General features: G+C 46.6%; 3 protein-coding genes across 4 annotated transcripts in view; 2 read left to right on the top strand and 1 right to left on the bottom strand.

The window, feature by feature from the left end:
- abca1b (ATP-binding cassette, sub-family A (ABC1), member 1B) overlaps positions 1-8,754 on the top strand; it is a 42,761-nt gene extending 34,007 nt beyond the window's left edge. For both annotated transcript variants that reach the window (XM_085360415.1, XM_085360422.1), the window contains 17 exons: positions 9-114; positions 438-512; positions 2,019-2,188; positions 2,301-2,478; positions 2,558-2,673; positions 2,804-2,948; positions 3,047-3,170; positions 3,279-3,408; positions 3,508-3,634; positions 4,190-4,252; positions 4,359-4,465; positions 5,238-5,379; positions 5,563-5,697; positions 6,189-6,292; positions 6,628-6,720; positions 6,886-7,129; positions 7,208-8,754. In XM_085360415.1, coding sequence (XP_085216541.1) covers positions 9-114; positions 438-512; positions 2,019-2,188; positions 2,301-2,478; positions 2,558-2,673; positions 2,804-2,948; positions 3,047-3,170; positions 3,279-3,408; positions 3,508-3,634; positions 4,190-4,252; positions 4,359-4,465; positions 5,238-5,379; positions 5,563-5,697; positions 6,189-6,292; positions 6,628-6,720; positions 6,886-7,129; positions 7,208-7,363 — 2,215 coding nt within the window. In that variant the 3' untranslated portion in view covers positions 7,364-8,754. The remainder of the gene's footprint in view (positions 1-8; positions 115-437; positions 513-2,018; positions 2,189-2,300; positions 2,479-2,557; positions 2,674-2,803; positions 2,949-3,046; positions 3,171-3,278; positions 3,409-3,507; positions 3,635-4,189; positions 4,253-4,358; positions 4,466-5,237; positions 5,380-5,562; positions 5,698-6,188; positions 6,293-6,627; positions 6,721-6,885; positions 7,130-7,207) is intronic.
- nipsnap3a (nipsnap homolog 3A (C. elegans)) lies at positions 8,633-12,739 on the bottom strand. The gene is made up of 6 exons (XM_085360433.1): positions 12,465-12,739; positions 11,040-11,247; positions 10,785-10,946; positions 10,551-10,700; positions 10,386-10,472; positions 8,633-10,302 (listed from the first exon to the last, which is right to left on the bottom strand). Exons 1-6 carry the CDS (start codon positions 12,528-12,530, stop codon positions 10,226-10,228), a joined length of 750 nt encoding a protein of 249 aa, XP_085216559.1. The 5' UTR covers positions 12,531-12,739; the 3' UTR covers positions 8,633-10,225.
- A 127-nt stretch (positions 12,740-12,866) lies between these two features.
- On the top strand, positions 12,867-18,640 carry noa1 (nitric oxide associated 1). Its single transcript, XM_085366824.1, has 10 exons — positions 12,867-12,897; positions 13,386-13,629; positions 14,239-15,213; positions 15,714-15,878; positions 15,946-16,056; positions 16,337-16,428; positions 16,729-16,860; positions 17,586-17,702; positions 17,780-17,897; positions 17,979-18,640. Exons 2-10 carry the CDS (start codon positions 13,449-13,451, stop codon positions 18,218-18,220), a joined length of 2,133 nt encoding a protein of 710 aa, XP_085222950.1. The 5' UTR covers positions 12,867-12,897; positions 13,386-13,448; the 3' UTR covers positions 18,221-18,640.
- Positions 18,641-18,760: the final 120 nt, after the last annotated feature.

Raw genomic sequence — 18,760 nt, 5'->3', positions numbered from 1 at the left:
TTTTACAGGTACGGAGGCTTCTCATTGGGTGCCAGGAGCACTCAAGTCCTCCCTCCGGCTAACGAGATCGACGACGCCATAGAGAGAGTCCGAAAGATCTTTGAGTTAGAGAAGGTCAGTCAGAGAGAAACATGTTTGACTCATTGCAGCTTTTATTGTCCAGACATTCCTCCAAGCTGTCGGGTTTATTACAAAGCAGACGTTTTACTAAAAACACACCGGCTTCAGGCTTGACTCACAGGCTGATGAACTCAAAAGACAATTACACCATCAGAATCTAAGTTGAGATGGTGGATATATTTTAGGTCAGAAATAATTTATCTTTAGTCTAATGAAGTTCATCAGAGGAAAGCCAGTCCACCTGTGTGATCCAGAACCAGCCCTTGGTTCTTTAAAGGGAAAGTAAGACTTTGAAATGTGACTGCTGTTTCCTGCAGGGAGCCACTGCAGATCGATTCCTGGACACTCTGTCTGGCTTCATCAACGGTCTCGACACAAAGAACAACGTCAAGGTGAGAACACATGGTGGCGCCGGCCTCAGGAGTATGACTGCAATAATAACTGTAGTATTTTCAATGAAGGTCTGTTTGGTCTTTATACTATGAATTAGCGTTCCAGCATTTCGTGCTTTATATCAACAGGAGATATTAAGACAGTTTTTTCAGGGTTGGGAAACACTTAAGTTAAAATCGTTTTATAGTTACATTTTTTCCAATTATTGAAATCTAATAATACGAGTGGACTTTTGTGGACTCAACATGAACGTGCGGCAGGTAAATTGTGTGGTTTACAGACAACTTGATGTCATTTTTCTTTGTTGTTTTGTTTGTAATGTAATATGTTTTGATTGTATTACTATTACCGTATTTCCCGGACTACAAAGCGCACCTGAATATTAGCCGCACAAGCTAAAATCAGGGGAAAATCCTGTTTTGTACATACATTAGCCGCACCTGACTAAAAGCCGCAGGTGTTTCAATGTTGACTCATCATATGTAAGAGAATATGCACAAAGGGAATTGTCAGGAAAGAGATGGCTGTTTGGAGACACATCCCTTTTATTAATATTTTGAAAAACAAGTTATAGGTACATATTTGCACATGTAGTACATAACAGTAACCTATAGCACACCAGAAAAATAGATTCGGACTACCTTTTAGGCTCAGGTGCAGTGACACAGCTTTAACAAGAAGAAAAGTCAGTCATTCACCATCATCTTTCTCTTCTTCCTGCGCACTAAAACCACCAAAGTCCTCTCCTCCAGTGTCGGATACAAACAGGCTCAGGATGGCTTCGTCATCCACTCTCCGCTGCTCTCCTTCGTTGTCACTTTCAAAACCAAAGAAATCCTCGTTGTCAGTGTCAGAGTCGAACACCCTCAGAAGGGCCGTGGCGGTGTCCTCCTCTCCATCATGCAGCAGTCCAGCCCTTCAAAATCCGTTGGTGATCGTGGATGTTTTCGCACTTTTCCACACTGTCAGAATCCACCGGTGGAGTTGGGCATAACTTGCTTTTCGCAAGTTTATCGCCGCTCATCATCCACGCCTCCCGCTGAACGCGTAGCGCTACTTTGAAGTTTGTTTTTCGAGCTACTTCGTACGGCACTACGTTGCCTGGCGGACGGACATGTGACTAACATACCACTCTTGAACCCCGATCCTTCCGCCAGGCAACGTAGTGCCGTACAACAGCGGAACAAACAAAACAAATCGTCTTACGATATCACAAAAATCATGGAAAATCCATAGAAAAGCCGCACCTGACTAAAAGCCGCAGGGTTCAAAGCTTGTGCAAAAAGTAGCGGCTTATAGCCCGACAATTACGGTACATGTTAGAAACAAAACCATCAGTCCTTCAATCAAATATTTGACTCACTTCACCCACTGACAGCTGAAAGAGTCAGTTTAGTCAAACCTGCGGATTAAAACTGGTCATTCACGGCTCTGTTGGGAGGAGGGGACGCCAGCTAACATGAAGAGGCTGTTCACTGGTTTGTCCTTGAATCCTCTCTCCTCAGATCTGGTTTAACAACAAAGGCTGGCACAGCATCGGTGCCTTCATCAACGTGATGAACAACGCCATCCTCAGGGCAAACCTCCCTCAGGGGAGAGACGCCAGCAAGTACGGCATCAGCGCTGTCAACCACCCGCTGAACTTGACCAAGGAGCAGCTGTCCCAGGTCGCTCTGTGAGTGCACACCTGAACGACACACCTGTCGGCAGTCTTTGTTTGCACCTCAGTCCTCTTAACCCCCCCTCTTTGTCTCTCCCCACCACCTCCTTCTGCTCTTCATCTCCAGGGTGACGACCTCCGTGGACGTCCTTGTGTCCATCTGCGTCATCTTCGCCATGTCCTTCGTGCCTGCGAGCTTCGTGGTCTTCCTCATCCAGGAGCGGGTCAGCAAAGGCAAACACATGCATTTCATCAGTGGCGTCCATCCGCTGCTCTACTGGACCGCCAACTTCATATGGGACATGGTGAGACCTGAAACAAATGCCCCTGTGTCCTGTGTGTTTGTGCGCTTGGGTGTTTGCTGATGCCTGCTTGTCTCTGCAGTGCAACTACATCGTCCCGGCAACGCTCGTCATCCTCATCTTCATCTGCTTCCAACAAAAAGCCTACGTATCATCCACAAATCTGCCGACCCTCGCCCTGCTGCTGCTGCTCTACGGGTCAGATACTGCAAAATACTGCAAAGTACTGCAGTGTACTGCATGCTGCCACTGTATCATACTACATCAGAGAGTGACACCGAGCCAGTTTGTGCTCTAACAGAAACCTTTGTTTTCCTTTTTCTCCCAGCTGGTCAATCACGCCGCTCATGTACCCGGCTTCCTTCTTCTTCAAGATCCCCAGCACGGCGTACGTCGTCCTCACCAGCGTCAACATCCTCATCGGCATCAACGGCAGCATCTCCACCTTCGTCATGGAGCTGTTCGGAAACAACGTGAGTCCTCACGGACGCCGACGCTAGATTTTAAAACGATTCACAGATCGAATGAAAATAAACCCGAGAGCAGCGGTTTGACTTTCCATTCTTTTCAGGAAATCGGAGGAATCAACGACATCCTGAAGAACGTCCTCCTCATCTTCCCTCATTTCTGTCTCGGTCGAGGTCTCATCGACATGGTGAAGAACCAGGCGATGGCCGACGCCCTCGAGAGATTCGGTAGCTTTCCAGTTTCTGATCGCAGCATTTATTTATTTGTTGTCTGTAGTCAGTCAGCGTGATGTGAGGCTGTTGAATGGCTCTGTGAACGCTGTGGTCGTGTTCCAGGTGAGAACAGGTTCCGCTCTCCTCTGGAGTGGGACATGGTGGGAAAGAACCTGCTCGCCATGGCTGTGGAGGGAGTTGTCTTCTTTTTCATCACCGTCCTCATTCAGTACAGGTTTTGCATCAAACCCAAGTGAGTCAGCACACCTGGATCGCTTCATTTCGTCTTATGTAGACCAGTTTGCAGGAAAGCCGGTATGAGCACCGTGTTTGTGCGTCTATGTGTGTGCAGGCCGGTCAGTAAGCTCACCAAACTGGCACCTCTGGGTGAGGAGGATGAGGACGTGGCCCGAGAGAGACAGAGGATCGTCCACGGCCTCGGACAAGGAGACATCGTGGAACTTCGGCAGCTGACGAAGGTGCAGATTTTTATCCAACTTGTTTTTTCCACCTGAACCAAACACACAGTCAGAGGCTGAATGACGCTGATAAACTATATTAATGAAACAAAGCAAGTACTTCTTAAGAGCTGTTACCCAACGCAAGGAAATTTTAACACAGCTTTTCCAAACATCTGGTTTTATTTCAGATGCTTACGTTATTTTACTTTCCACACAGAAACAGAATTTTTTCACCAAAACCAGAAACTACCAGGGTCAAGATGATTAGCCCCCATCCTAACAGTCAGTTTTGTTTAATTTTTGCAGTCGTTTCTTGTAGTTTTTAACAAGTCTCGTGTACGTCTCCTGAGCAATCCCAGCCCATTCTTCTTTTGGGAACTTCTCAGGCTCCTCCTCAAATCTGGAGGAGCCTGAGAAAGAAAACCTAATGAGTCACTCTCTCTTTCTCCCAGATTATAACAAATCTGTTGTTGTGTATGTGTATTTTTATGATGCTTGTTAATCTTTATTGGAGATTGGAAGTAGTTTAATCCAAAGTAAATGATTCGTGACCGAGTGAACTGTGTCCTGCAGGTGTTTAAGAGGAAGGAGAAGCCGGCGGTGGATCGACTGTGTGTCGGGATTCCTCCCGGAGAGGTGAGCTCGATCTGCAGTCTCATGTTTCAGTTCAGCCTCTAAAACCAAACCATCACCTTCATAAAAATTAACCTGTGAATGGTGATTTTAAAATGTGCGTCCTCAGTGTTTCGGCCTCCTCGGTGTGAACGGAGCCGGAAAGACGACCACCTTCAAGATGCTGACGGGAGACACCATAGTGACCAGAGGAGAGGCTTTCCTGGCTGGGAAGAGGTGAGGTCAAAGGTCTAAGCAGCTCAGAGCTTATTGGAGCTGAAACTTTCTGGGTTGTTGTTGTTGTGTGTTGGAGTCGGGGATTGACCTGGTTTCCTGCAGATTTATTCTGAGGATTTAGTTCACTGAGAACTCATTTCACTTCACGTGGTTGGGCCTTAAAATTGGAGGCCTTAAGTCGTAATTAAATAATTTAACCTCATTTTAAAAGAGAAGGTAGGACGATGTGTGACACGTAAAAAAGTTTCAAAAAAAGTTTCAAACAAGTGAAAGATCTCTGGATCGATCCTGAAATCTCTTTGGGGTTGTATCAGGAAGAACATCTAAGGTAAAAATCATGGATTTAAAATCTGTGGAGCCAGCCGCCATGTTATTCCAAATCATGAACACTGATTAATTAACTAAAGACATGAGCGTCTTCATCTCTGAGGGCTTTGTCTTCTCGTGATTTCTTCTGACTGTGCAAACAGAACCTGAGCTGAAGCTTTAACAGCCGAGCAGCTCATTACTCGCTGCTCGGATCCTCGTTCAGCAGCTCAAACAAAGTTGCTAAAACAAAGCCAGGAAGTTGCTCCATTATTTTATAATTGTCAGCAATTCACGTGCAGAGCTGCGCAATGTTCCCTGCAGGGCCTTCGCCCTCACACACCGTCCTCCATCCACCAAAAAGTCACACTAGGCACAGGTGCAGTGGTGGGACAGCAAGAGGATTAATCTAAATTTAAATTAAAGTATTTTTCTGCTCTTCATGCTAATATCTGTGTGTTTGCAGCATCCTGCGGGAGATTGACGAGGTGCATCAAAACATGGGTTACTGCCCTCAGTTTGACGCCATCAACGAGCTGCTGACAGGAAGAGAGCACCTGGAGCTGTACGCCATCCTAAGAGGGGTGCCTGAGAAGGAAGTGTGTGACGTGAGTGTAAACACACTGCCAACAGACTGCAAACACTCAAAAGCACAAAGCAAACATGCACTGCCAACACACATTGTAAATATGCAGTTTTAAATAATAAGACACCCTGAGCAACACACTGCTGTGCATCTGCTACCCATGATAATGCTCATCGTGATGATTCTGCTGCTGTTTGATTGACAGGTAGCAGAGTGGGGTATCAGGAAGCTGAGTCTGGTCAAGTATGCAGATAAAGCAGCTGGAAGCTACAGCGGAGGAAACATGAGGAAGCTGTCCACATCCATGGCTCTGATCGGAGCGCCCCCTGTAGTGTTTCTGGTAAGATGCACCTCACTGCCTAACTTTAGTTAAAGGTAAAACTAGATTGAAGTAAGATTCAGTAAGATCACCACGAGGGGCATCGAAGCAGAGCCACAGATTCACCGCAGGGGTCAAGACTGCAGGTTTTTCCTTTAATTTGTCACTCGTCTTGTAACTGAAGAAACACGCTGTTGCACAACAGCAGCAGAACCAAGGCAGCCAATCACAGTGCAGATGCTTAACAGTAGGATTTGTGTGTGGGGGGGTGAAGTGGAGTTGGAAGGGTGGAGGTTGTGTAATGGGAAAAGGATTTAAAGGAGCTGCTGAGGAAAACAGGAGTAGGAGACGGGAAGGTCTGAAGCACAGAACAACGAGAGCCGGTGCTTTGTCAGGTGCAGGTAGAGGAGGTGTGGCTACAATGACACTCCTCCCCCTCCTCCTCACCTTTACCTTCTGCTTCCTGCTGCATCTGTGGGCCAACCTCAACCTGGCTATCCTACTCGTTACAGGACGAGCCGACCACGGGTATGGACCCCAAGGCCCGCCGAGCCCTCTGGAACTGCATCCACAGCGTCATCAAGGAGGGCCGCTCCGTCGTCCTCACCTCGCACAGGTAAACACGAGGACAGGCGGATGGTTTCATGGTTAATGCGTCCTCATAGTGGGTCTGCCAGTCGCTCAGTTTAGTTGGTAGAGATTTTGAAAGGTTGAGACATGTTTTTACCATATCTGTAGAACATTTTTGGCACTTTTATATTTCCAGTTCAGATTTATCTTTATTGATTCCAAAATTGCTCACTGTCATCAGTGACTAACCCTTTGGCTGGTGATAAAAACAGTAATAGATATCTACAAGCACAGCCAAACATTTAAATGTTAAACAGTCATCGTGACACCAGCTGGCGTCCCCTCTGCGTGTGCTTACTAAAGCGGCTGTGTGTGTTCCAGCATGGAGGAATGTGAGGCTCTGTGCACGAGGATGGCGATCATGGTGAACGGCCGGTTCAGATGTCTCGGCAGCGTCCAGCACCTGAAGAACAGGTAGCGCTCACTGACACACGACAGCAGCTACATTTAAACACATTCATCCTCCAAATCCAGCTTTTTAAATTGATCGGTCAGAGAAGTTTGTGCTCAGAGAGCCTCTAATGTGAGTTTATTTTAAATGAGTATCTTCAGTGTTGAACTCCCGGTTTTGTGCCTCAGGTTTGGCGATGGGTACACCATCATCCTGCGGGTGGCGGGGCCGAACCCCGACCTGCTGCCCGTCATGAAGTTCATTGAAAGCGAGCTGAGCGGCAGCACGCTGAAGGAGAAGCACCGGAACATGCTGCAGTACCAGCTGCCGTCCTCGCTCACCTCGCTCGCTCACATCTTCTCCATCCTGGCCAAAAATAAAGAGACGCTGAGGATCGAGGACTACTCCGTCACTCAGACCACGCTGGACCAGGTAGAGACTCGCACGCACCTAAGAAGGTACTAAGGGGGTGTGGCCTGCAGAGGCTCTGACTGATGTTTGTACTTTCAGGTGTTTGTAAACTTCGCGAAGGATCAGAGCGACGACTATCACTCCAAAGACAACTCTGTGAGGCGGAAGGACGTCGTCGTCATCGACCTCCCGGTACTGAGCTCGACCAGCGGAGCCTCGCATGATGGTGGCAGGCTGTCGGAGAGCGTCATGTGACCGCACTGTGAGGCTGAAGCTTCAGCCTGGACTTGACCCGCAGCAGAGAAGACACCTACCTCTTCTCTGATGTCACACTGATTTTTAAAAAAAATGGCGGTGGGCGGAGTCACCTGCTGCCTTATGCCAGTCAATGCAAATGATTTCCTCTGGAGGCGGGGAGCGCTTTGCCGACAACGCCGACTTAAACACTTGAACGAGTGCCTTCAGACCTCCCGCGGCTCCGAGACTCTTCTTCTCTTCCTGATTGAATGCGAAGAACGCGAGCGACTGTTTTTGGTGACAAACGATGAAGAATCCGAGGGCTGTTTGAAAAAATAAAATCACACGTTTAAAAAAACAAACAAAACAAAACAAAAAAAATTTGATTCCGTTTCTACTGTCAGACTTTATTTATATGTGTAGTGAAAAGAGACATGTGTAATTTGTTGTTTTATTTTGACAGAGTCATTAACTGTTTCCTGTAGTGTTTAACTGCCAATCAAAGCACCTGATACAGAGGAGACATGTACTGATTTTTATAGTTTTGTTTTTTTAAAGAAAGGATACTAAGAAAAGCCGATTTGTGAGTTTGGGTGTGAAACAGTGAAATACCTCATCAGCTTCTGAAGCACACTACAGTATTGATGAGCGGCCTTGCTGATCGATCGGCGCTCTGATTGGTCGGCGAGCTGCTAAAGGTGACTCTCTGTGACTGCAGCACTTGAAGTGTTCAAACACCATCAGTTTGTCTTTGCACTGAAATCAAACTTGATCACGTTTATTGACCGTGCGGCTGATGGATGAAGAGCTGTTACGACCCGAACAACCAGGATTAAACTGAAACAAATCTCCTGCCTCCACCCGGCTCTTTACTTCGCTCTGACACACACACACACACACACCCACACACACACTCCTCTCTTAGGTTTTTTAAATCACTAACAGTAAAAAATGAATTCAGGTTTGGAAAAGTTCAGTTTAAAAAGCAGAATCAGTTTTTCTGCCACTGAATCTCACCCAGCAATCCTGAACACCACCTCTGTGAGGTATTTTGACCATATCCCTACAGGTAGGAGGCTTCTGAACACCTCCCTATCCCCACAGATGACTGGGAGGTGGTGTGTGGGGAGAGGGCAGTAAGGACGTCTCTGCTTAGACTGCTGGCCCCACTGATCTGAACCCGGATAACTGGCAGGAAGATGGATGGATGGATCCTGATGAATCTCCTCAGACCTCTCATATACACTCATGACTAAAAAAATGTTTGTGGAAACAAAATTTGTGCCACTATGTTCTTTATTATTATTATTTTTTACATGTTTCTATGATGTAGTGAAGAACAATCGTGAGCATTTCATGTTTCAAAGGCTTTTATTAGCAAATAAATCAAATTTCAAGCAAAGACTTCTTCTGCTGCAGTTCTCTGTGACGTGCTGGCTATCCGTGCTGATCAGTTTGCGGGTTTCTGCTTGTCCACCCACTTTTTAAGGAAGAACCAAGTAATGTTACTGTTCATAATCCATGTGGCCAAAGGTTAAAGGCCCTGAGGTGGACATGCATAAAAATAAAGTCTAAACTGTAAAGACAGAATTCAGATTTACACACAGTTTGAAGTTTTTGTGTGAAAGAAAAGAAAACATGTTAAAACCAAGAAATCTTCAAATTCTAGAAATCTTAAGTTTTCTTCTTTATTTTGAATGAGATGCTTTCCCACAGGGTTAAATAAGCTTTTAGGGTCATTTCATCAGAATCAGCTGATTTTACCTGAATACTAGTAAAACTGCTATTACAGGAGAGCATCCATAGCTCACATCGCACCCCGAAGGCTAAAGGCTGCATTAAAACTTTGATGTTTGTATTACCACACGATGCCACCAACCTGTTATGGCGTCTCTGTGTCTTTTCATATAATATATTACTCCATGTTTTGTTTTTTTCAAGGTCAGCTTTGACCTGGGATCCCAACAATGAAGATCAAATGCTTAGTCAACCCAATGGCCTTTGTGGGAAGTAGAAAGTTTCTACTGATTTTCACAGTTGCTGTGACCTTGACCTGCGACCATCACACAAAATTTGAAAATGAAACCTTAAAACTGTGGACGCCTGACTGCTAACAAACAAACAAACAGACCGATTACATGCTCTCTCCCTTTGGTGGAAGAACAGGGACTGGATGTTGATCCTGGTGTTAAAAATAGGTGAAAATGGGAATTTTCACATGTTCCAACTTGTTTTGAGCAGCCACCCATCACACGTGGAGACACAATGCCTTAAAAAGTGCATTTTGGATAAAATTTAAGTTTTCTCAGAAAACAACACGATCAAAATTACATTAAAAAGCTCCAGATTTTAACCCAGCTCTACTTGCTTCTCAGTTTTCAGCCTTTTTATATGTTGTCTTTGTACCAGATATTATCATATATAAAGCTACTTTGGGCTGCTCCTTTATTCACAGCAGGTAGCTCCACACATGCCTGATGCAACCACTCTCTGAGCCAAATGAGGGACCTTTCACCTGTTAGGTGAATGTGTAAACTGCTCCAGATGTTATCGGATAACAGGCGTGAAATGACGTGTAAATCATCTCCTTTATTTAAATATTTTTTAGTCCCAGCTTTGTGGAAAATAATTCCATCCATGAGCGGAAAAACAGTCCACAGAGTCTGAGAGGCACGTGACAGTTTATTTTCACACTTTGAAACTTTAAAGCAGCCAGTCAGTTAACCTAAAGCAAAGATAAGCCCCGCCCACCTTTTAGCTGTCGCCAACACTTGCTGCTGAGCACGTCTGCGTCTACAGAGGCCCAAGTAGGTCAAACTAAAGATCAGGTTTGCATGCTAAACTTTGTTCTGGGTGAGAGGCGGGCATCAGGACAGGAAGTTACTTCAGAGGCGAGAAAGGACACGGCAACATGAGCTGGTTCCTCTGAGAGTCCAGATTGACGATGTTGTTTCTCACTGAAAGACACAGATTATCGATTATTGATTAATGTATGAGGGATTTTTGTCAGTGTGCGATGTCATGATGGGCGGAGTCTCACCTGCAGCCACCACTCTGGCATCATGGTGAGCTGTGTGTCGGATTTCAGCTCTATGGTCGGGGCTCTCGAACCACCAGAGGGCGTGAACTGACGAGATGCACACAGTGACATTGTCAACCACTCACAGTCCCATGATCACTCACAGTGACATCGTCACCTCAATACCTCTATTTTGCAGTCCAAACTCGCAGTGGAAAGCTCCTATCAGCTTGCCGTACCCAGGTGCATCATGGGCATTGATAGCGGCCTGGAAGGCCTTTCCCCAAACTGCTGGTCCACCAGGACGCATCTGGAAAGAAACCAGCTCGTACACACCTGAAACAAACAAACAAAACAGGTGAGTGTTGACCAGCTGGGGATGATGTCACTGACACCTGAAACACAGAGGGCGGGGCTTACCACCCTCTTGCAGCGGACTTTGCAGGCGGCTCCAAGGAACCATATAGGTGACTTCGTTGTCCTGTGACGTCAGCATTGGTAAGGCCTTGGAGAGGTACTCTGACACCCAGGCGGGATCCTGAGCGAGCGTCGCCCGGACCTCTGCCCGCTGGGCGTAACTGTCTGAGGAGTGGGTAGGGACCCGTTACCTTTTAAAAGCCCCATGAAGAAGAAACACCTTCATATTGTGTGAGAGAAGAAGAAACAGGTCCTCACCATACTTCCATATGTGGAAGGCCTTGTTCAGGCCACCGTACTCAACGCTCCAGTAGCCGACCAGCTCGGAGTGGGCAGTGCGCAGGTGGATCTTCTCATTGGTCAGCTTGAGGAAGGCGGCATTCTGATCCGGGAGGATGCAGTAGGTGCGGAACTCATAGAAGGTTCTGTGTTTCTGCTGGGGACCGGTGCCGAAGTGCGCACGTGGCTGCAGAGAGGAGGGAGGAGTGCAGAGGTCTCACTCTGACAGAAAAGAAGGAGCATGGAGTTCATCGATACTCAAAACACATTCTGGTTTCTGTTGTCCTAAAATCAGCGTTTGTATGATACAGCAACAAGAACACGCAAGCCAATCAGCAAACAAAGAAACACATTTGGATCAAAAGGTCTGAATCATGGGCCAATGCTGCTGGGGCACAAGCCAGGGACCGATCGCCATTGGCTGGGTCACCTGAACGAGGACATCTGATGTCACAGGACTGAAACACCGGATGACTTCAGGAAACATCACTGATGATGTGACTGCTGAAAGAAGTGTACAGAAGTGTGTACAGGGCTATACTCCCTCATAAACTGACAGGATGAAGATTAACAGTGTGAATGGGTAATTTTATAATAAATAAGCAAATGAGTGTGTACCATCAGACTGTCCTTTATCTAAATAAAATTGGGGTTGAGGGTCATGAAATTATTTCTGTTTACCTAATATCACTAACTCCTCTGTGAGATGCAGTTTTTCAGCATAACGAACCATCTAAGGCTGGAACCAGAACCACAACCAGAACTGCTAAAGCATGTTTAAGGTAGCAGGAAGTCATTTGTTTGTTTGTTTTTTTTGTTTTTAATTTGTCAGAGATGTTTCTTATTTAACCACTCCCCTTCTCCCATGCCTTTTTGGGTCCCACATTAAAAAACTCAAAACAATCTGTTTATAAGTCTGTATTGGGGGCATGTGAGCCCTTTAATCTGTGTTAGAGATATGACCAGTGTTAGAGGAACATCCAGAACCCAGCATGGGAGGACAGACCCTGATAAAAATCAACACAAAACTGTCGTCATGGAAACGGTTTTAGTTGTATCCTGCTGCCACCTGCTGGGCTCCTTAAAACACTGCAGCTGAGGGATACGTGACCGTGGACCACAGAGCAGGCTCTGTTTGTGTCTCCGTGTGTACTCATGTGCGTATTCACGTGAACCCACTGCTTTTCTGCTGCTGGTTAATTTTAAACTTGTGATCTTTGACCCAGATCAAAGCTCAGCAGGTCACACACGGAGCTCACAAACATGAAGTCTAGAGCAGGAATGTGCGTGTGCACAGGTTAAAGTTTACATGTTCCAGCTCGGACGTGCGTGCACTGTCAGGGTCAAGGTGCAGATTCGGTGCACTGACCTGCTGGGCTGGTTCTGGGCTGCAGCTGGACTCACCTGAGCAGCAGCAGCGGGTCTGAGGAGTAGCGCGGCGGACCTCAGAGAGCAGCTCAGCTTCAACATGTTGAGAAAGTGTCCGAAACGAGTGGAACTGCAGAAAGAAAGTCAGGCAGGACGTGTGCAGATCCTCTATGAGCGTGAGGTCTCACTCCTTAGTACTTCCTTCCGCTCCCTCTCAATGAGATGATTCCTATCAGGGTTTTTATTTTTATTTTTTTAATTCTACTGGTCAGTCCCTTGACACTGGCACTGACTCTGCCTGATGTCTCTTCTTTCTTACCTGCCCCCTTACTATCCCTGTGTCTGATTGGACTGATGCACCCAGTCCCTGCTCCAATCCAGCTGCACCACCACCTACTTTACCACCAGCTGGGGTCATTGAATGAGTTACTCAGAAGGCTCCAACCACGCATGACAGTACCTTTTCAATGTACGTGGAGACACGATGAGGGATTTTACATCCACAGCAATCAATAACACATAGGTAACTTGGTTGTAGCTGCTAGCTGCCTCCAGGCTTCTCCACCTAACGAGTAAAGACACAAATAAGACTTAAATACTATCTGGTGACAAATATTTATTGTGAATTGTCTGTGCTAAAGAATAAAATAAGCAAATTAATTAAGGCCAATCTGTAAACACTTTGTTTTTGCTTTTTGTTTTTTAAAGTTGTGCGTCTAAATTTAAGGCGGAGTGAGCTCTCCTGTCTTAACGTCTCAGATAGCAGGACATTATGACGTCACGACTTATAAAACGTTTTCCATTTGGCTGAATTTATGAATTACTTTATTATCACTATCTCACGCGCAGTGTTTGATTTTTGATTGCTTAAAAAAAATAAAGTAAATGTTAAGTAAATTATTATTTTTTATTAAACCGGAACAAAAACAAACCACTAGCTTTACGTCACGTCCACAGGAGGAAGTTGAAGCAGAGAGGTCGGCTCCTCCGCGTGTGCTGAGTGCGCGTGCGGCAGTCGGGATGCTAACGATCCTGCAGGTGTGCGTCCGCCGCCACCTGTGGAGGAGCGCGTGTTCTTCTGCCGCGGGAGCGCAGAGGGGCTCTGGGGCCGCGGGGGGTCGCGGTCTGAGCCGGCCCGGGGTCCGGACCTGCACCGTAGACCCGAACCTGGAGGAGCAGTTCGTGTTTCTGGACTGCACAGGTGAGCGCGCAGGTGCTACAGGGATAAGAACAGGTTCAGCCCAGCAGGTGGTTAGCTGTTCTGCAACAGTTTAATGTGGAGATATCTCTGTTTATGTGTATCTCTGTATATGTGTTTAATATGGAGATATATCGGTTTATCAAAGAGAAACACTAAAATCAAGCACCAGCTGACAGTTCAACCTTAACTGGAAAGTTGAACTCTCCGGGAATAGTTTTTTCTCATTTATTATTATTATTATTTCTGCTGGATCAGTAAAGGTATTAGCATAGCATTACTTGTCTGTCTTCTGCTATGTTCATATGATCAACAGGAACAGACGGGTACTACTAAGAATCTCTTAATAATGCTTTGAATACTCTTTAAAAGCTTTAGACCCTCCTGCTGTCTGCACATTGAGGTCTGCGGGATCTTCCAGAAGTGGCAATGCTATTTTTTAGTGGAATGATTGGTTGGTGGTGGTTCTGTAACATAAGCTGCTCTGGAGCAGGTTAGGTGTGCAATCACTGAAAACCGAGCCTTAAAGCCCCAATTCCAGCTTCAGAGGACAGGTGTCTGCAGAGTTGCTGCAAAGGTGTCATGAGTCTATCTTCTTCTCTCCTGGTTCAGATGCAGATGAGGACTCCAGTCAGGAGGAGAAAGAGCTCCTCCATCAACTGAGTGCCACCACTTCCTCCTCCTCCTCCGCTGCTGCGCCCGGATCATTGGTCGATACTCAGTTGTCCCCGCAGAAACACCTGAGGTCTCTCGAGCGTCAGCTGCAGCTGTTGAGGCATGGCGTCCTGAAGGAGCCGCAGGCAAAGCTGGACTCCCTGATCCAGTTCCATGATGTGGACTTCCCGTTGGACGAGAGCATTGTGGCTGCAAAGAAGAAAAAGAAGGCGGCTGTGGGGAAAGGCGAGCACAAGATCTACGGCACCCCCGACGTGGACGAGCCGGTCAGCGACACGTGCTGCTCAGGCTGCGGCGCCATGCTGCACTGCGCCGCCGCCGCTGTCCCTGGCTACCTGCCCAGTGAGAAATACAAGGTGCTGGTCCAGGAGGGTCGTCTGAGCGGCGCCACCTGTCAGCGCTGCCACCTGCTCACCCACCACCACAAGGCCCTGAACCTGCAAATGCCCAAAGACCAGTACCGGGACGTGGTGCGGCAGATCCGCCCGCACAAGGCTCTGGTGCTGCTCATCGTCGACCTACTCGACGTGCCGGACTCCATCATCCCCGACCTGCCTGAGCTGGTGGGACGCAACAAATACATCGTTGTTCTTGGCAACAAGATCGACCTGCTGCCCGGAGACTCGCCGAACTACCTGCAGCGACTCAAGCGGCAGCTCTCTCAGTACTGCAAGGAAGCCGGCTTTGGCGATCAGGTGACCGACGTCCACCTGATCAGTGCTAAGACTGGGTACGGCATAGAGGAGCTGATCTCCAGTCTGCAGCGGTCCTGGAAGTACAAAGGTGATGTGTACCTGGTGGGCAGCGCCAATGCCGGGAAGTCGACGCTCTTCAACACGCTCCTGGAGTCCGACTACTGCAAGTCCAGAGCCTCAAATGTCATTCACAAGGCTACCATCTCACCGTGGCCAGGTCTGCACCAGACTCCATGTACATTTTCCCCAATTTATCGTATCTTTGTTTTCATCCAGATACAGAGAAGTCCCAGAGCATGATGGGAGATGTTTATGAATTTGAAGTGGCTGCTTCTTAATTCGGGTTGAAAAAAATTCTGTCACAAACAAATCTGTCAGCGATACATTCAAGACAAATGCTACTGGTTTTAGATTTTTAGTTAAATCTATTCCGATCATATTTATTCTTTTGAGTTTCCTGTTTTCCCGTAGAATAATTTAAAGGAGCTTAGTTAACAGTTACTAATGACAGCTGCCCCCACGAGAGATGGTGTCAGAGAGTCTATTTTTATTTTAAGACATTTGGCAATAAAAAAAAAAAATATATATATATCTAAATACTGTTTTAATGATTTAATTCTTCTCCTCTTCAATTATTTCTGATATTCTTGTCTCTTGGTTAAACTGTTGAGTTTCCCATCATCATGTGACTGTTTCCTCCTGCTGTGGTGCATTCAGGGACGACTCTGAACCTGCTGAAGTTCCCCATCATCAACCCGACTCCGTACAGGATGTTCAGGCGTCAGGAGCGACTGAAGGAGGCGTCGCAGCAAAAGGAGAGCGAGCTGTTGCCAGAAGAGCTAAAAAGGCTGCAGTACTTCAGCAAGCAGGGATACTTAGTGGGTAAGTGGTGAAGGAGCAGGAAAGACGAGGAGGTGCTTCCTGTCTGAACATGTGTTTATCTCTTCAGGTCGCATTGGCAGAACATTCCGGGTTGAAGGATTCAGACCGAATGAGATCCAGTTTGATCCTGACAGCCTGGCATTTGGAGAAAACGAAGATGGCGAGGAGACCACGACAGGTGGGCGAACTGATGCAGGAATCTGTCGAAAGCATTTTATGAGAATCCAAAAATGTTTAAGTGATCATTATTGAAGCTTTAATTAGTGGTTATCTTGCTGTAACATGCTTTACCTTCTTCCTGTATTCAGACTGATATTTACTTACTCCACAGGAGACTCCATTAATGTTCTCTCCCATCTAAGCCTCCAGTTGTGATGCTCATAAATTATTACAAGTCTTATAGAGTTTTACTACACTGCTGATTTGACCTTTGACCTCTGTGTGACGTTGCCTTCCAGCTGCCAGCAGGTCAACTGAGGAGCTGAGTCACAACGAGCTAAAAGACGCCCACTGGCTGTACGACACGCCGGGAATCATGAAGGAGCTTGATGTGAGGCTCATTTTAATCTTCAGGCTTGGAGCTAGTCCTTTAAGAAGACTTTCTTATGATTGGCTACCCTTCGTCCCAATTATTGTAGTCACCTGAGTTCATTCTCTAAGCAAATATCTCTGGAGTCACCCTTACACTTTCATTAACTATAAATCAGTGGCAGAAGCTCTGATTTTACATGTTAACTGTAAATGCCAGCCTCCACACAGCAAGGGGCACTGCTCCACTGAATAGACTTCTCCTCAGTGTGTTCCTGACATTGGATGTTCACAAATCTTTCTTTTCCTCTCTCTTTCTCAGATTCTAAACCTGCTGCATGAACAGGAAGTGAGGTTGGTAGTTCCCACCCAGGCCATTGTCCCGCGAACGTTCGTTCTGAAGCCCGGCACGAGTCTGTTTGTGGGAGCTCTGGCCAGGATCGACTTCCTGCAGGTGAGAAGAAGAAGCTGAACAAAAGAACTGAAATCCAACTACTGTGGCGAAGAGTGAAAAAGAGCAAGAGAAGCAAGCTGTTAGTCAGAGTGGAGGAGCAGCACCAGTGAGAGCGGACTCCATCTCCACTGAGGTGGATGAGCTAGTGACTGTAGTCCTCGAAGTTTGGGGGAGGGGGTAGGGCAAGGCAGAACAAGGAATACTTTTGGATCAGAGTCCAACAGCGGGATGAGGCTTGCTGGAGAGGCCACTGAACGTATTCTTCAGTCATTTATTTATTAATGAGTACAGGTGTGGTCACCTGTACCTGTGGGTGTGAATGTCACAGTTGGCTGGGGAAAAAATTAAAGGGAAAAATCCAAAATAAATTTCAAACTTGTCAACCTAAATCTTTTTTTTCCTTTGAAGTCTTTACAATAATTCCACTTTGAACAAAGAACACTTCAAGTTTCTGTTATCCTGACCACACCAACGAGCCAGTATCTGTTTAAATTAACCCAGATGTTGTTAAATAAATTGATACATTCATGATTGGAGATGTTTAAGGATTACAAATATCACAGTGGCACATGGACGTAAGCCTGGGCTCTGAAACGGCACCACTGGTACTTGAACATGTGGATGTTCCTGAAGCAGCTGCTGCCACAAATAGAAATGAGCTCTTTGGTGCTTCTGAGCGACTAATAAGTGATTGATAAGCTGCTGATCCGCGCTGTCCTCCACAGGGAGAAAAGTCCTGCTGGTTTTCTGTCGTGGCCTCCGATCGGGTGCCGGTTCACATCACTAGCCTGGAAAAAGCCGACAGCATTTATGAGAAACACGGTGGACACGTGCTGCTGGGGGTGAGTTGCATGAGCCCTGCACAGTGCTGCTTTCGAGTGCTTGTGATTATTAATGCTTGTGTGCGTGCTGCGTTCAGGTGCCTGTCGGAGGCTCGGAGCGCATGAAGGAGTTTCCTGCATTGGTTCCTCAGGAGTTCAGTTTGGAGGGTCGGGGTTACCTGGAGGCTGCTGCTGACATCAAACTGTCATCTGCAGGTAAATTCATAAACATCACCTGCAGCACCTTCAGTGTCTCACCTGCCTCACCTGCCCATCTCTCGCACTGTCTCTCTGCAGGCTGGGTGGCTGTGACAGCAGTGGAGGGCGATCAGCTGCTGTTGAGAGTTCACGGGCCGCAAGCTGCAGGCTTCGGTTTGAGGACGCCGTCGCTGCTTCCTCACGTCATCTCTCTGAAAGGAGAACGTATCCGCAAGTCTGCTGCATACAAACCAATGAAAGCCGTGGGTCTGCTGCACAGCGGACTGTCGGCCACCGGAACCGAGAGGCTGCAGGTGAAGAGGAAGAAGAAGAAGAACTGAGCCAAGGGTAGAGGATGTGGAGGAGGCGCTCTCACCACCAAGACTCTCTGCAGGTGGTTGTAGCTCCACATCTAGAAGAACTGACCTCTGACCTCAAGGAATGTGATTCTGGATCAATTTGGCTTTGTTGGAGGATGTGTGTCGTTTTGTTAAATAAATATACATATTTCATACTGTTATCGTCAATGGCGTTTATACAGCTGTGTCTTAATGTTCTGACAGTGACAGGCTGAAATTCAGCCACAATAAATACGAAGTTATACTATCGAAATAAAATTAAATTCACACTTTTAAACCAACGTCCTCACAAACTGGGCCTCCAGTGCCGTTTCCTCACCTCTTTATTTGTGGTTCTTAAATAATTCACTTGTTTCCCCTGAGAAACTCCTGTTTCTTTCACTCTTTCTGGTAGACTTTAACCTCCTGGACAGTGTTCATCATTTGTTTTGTTATTTTCAGAGCGTCTTCTTTGAAATGGTTTATTTTATTGATGTTGCTCATAAGTGACATTAGACTTTGTATTTCATTAAGTTGTATACT

The sequence above is a fragment of the Diplotaxodon limnothrissa genome, linkage group LG2 (assembly GCF_057381915.1).
Source record: "Diplotaxodon limnothrissa isolate DT_005_m linkage group LG2, D_limnothrissa_male_GT1.1, whole genome shotgun sequence".
In the NCBI taxonomy this organism is placed as follows: Eukaryota; Metazoa; Chordata; class Actinopteri; order Cichliformes; family Cichlidae; genus Diplotaxodon; species Diplotaxodon limnothrissa.
This window is presented reverse-complemented; position numbering and strand designations above follow the sequence as displayed.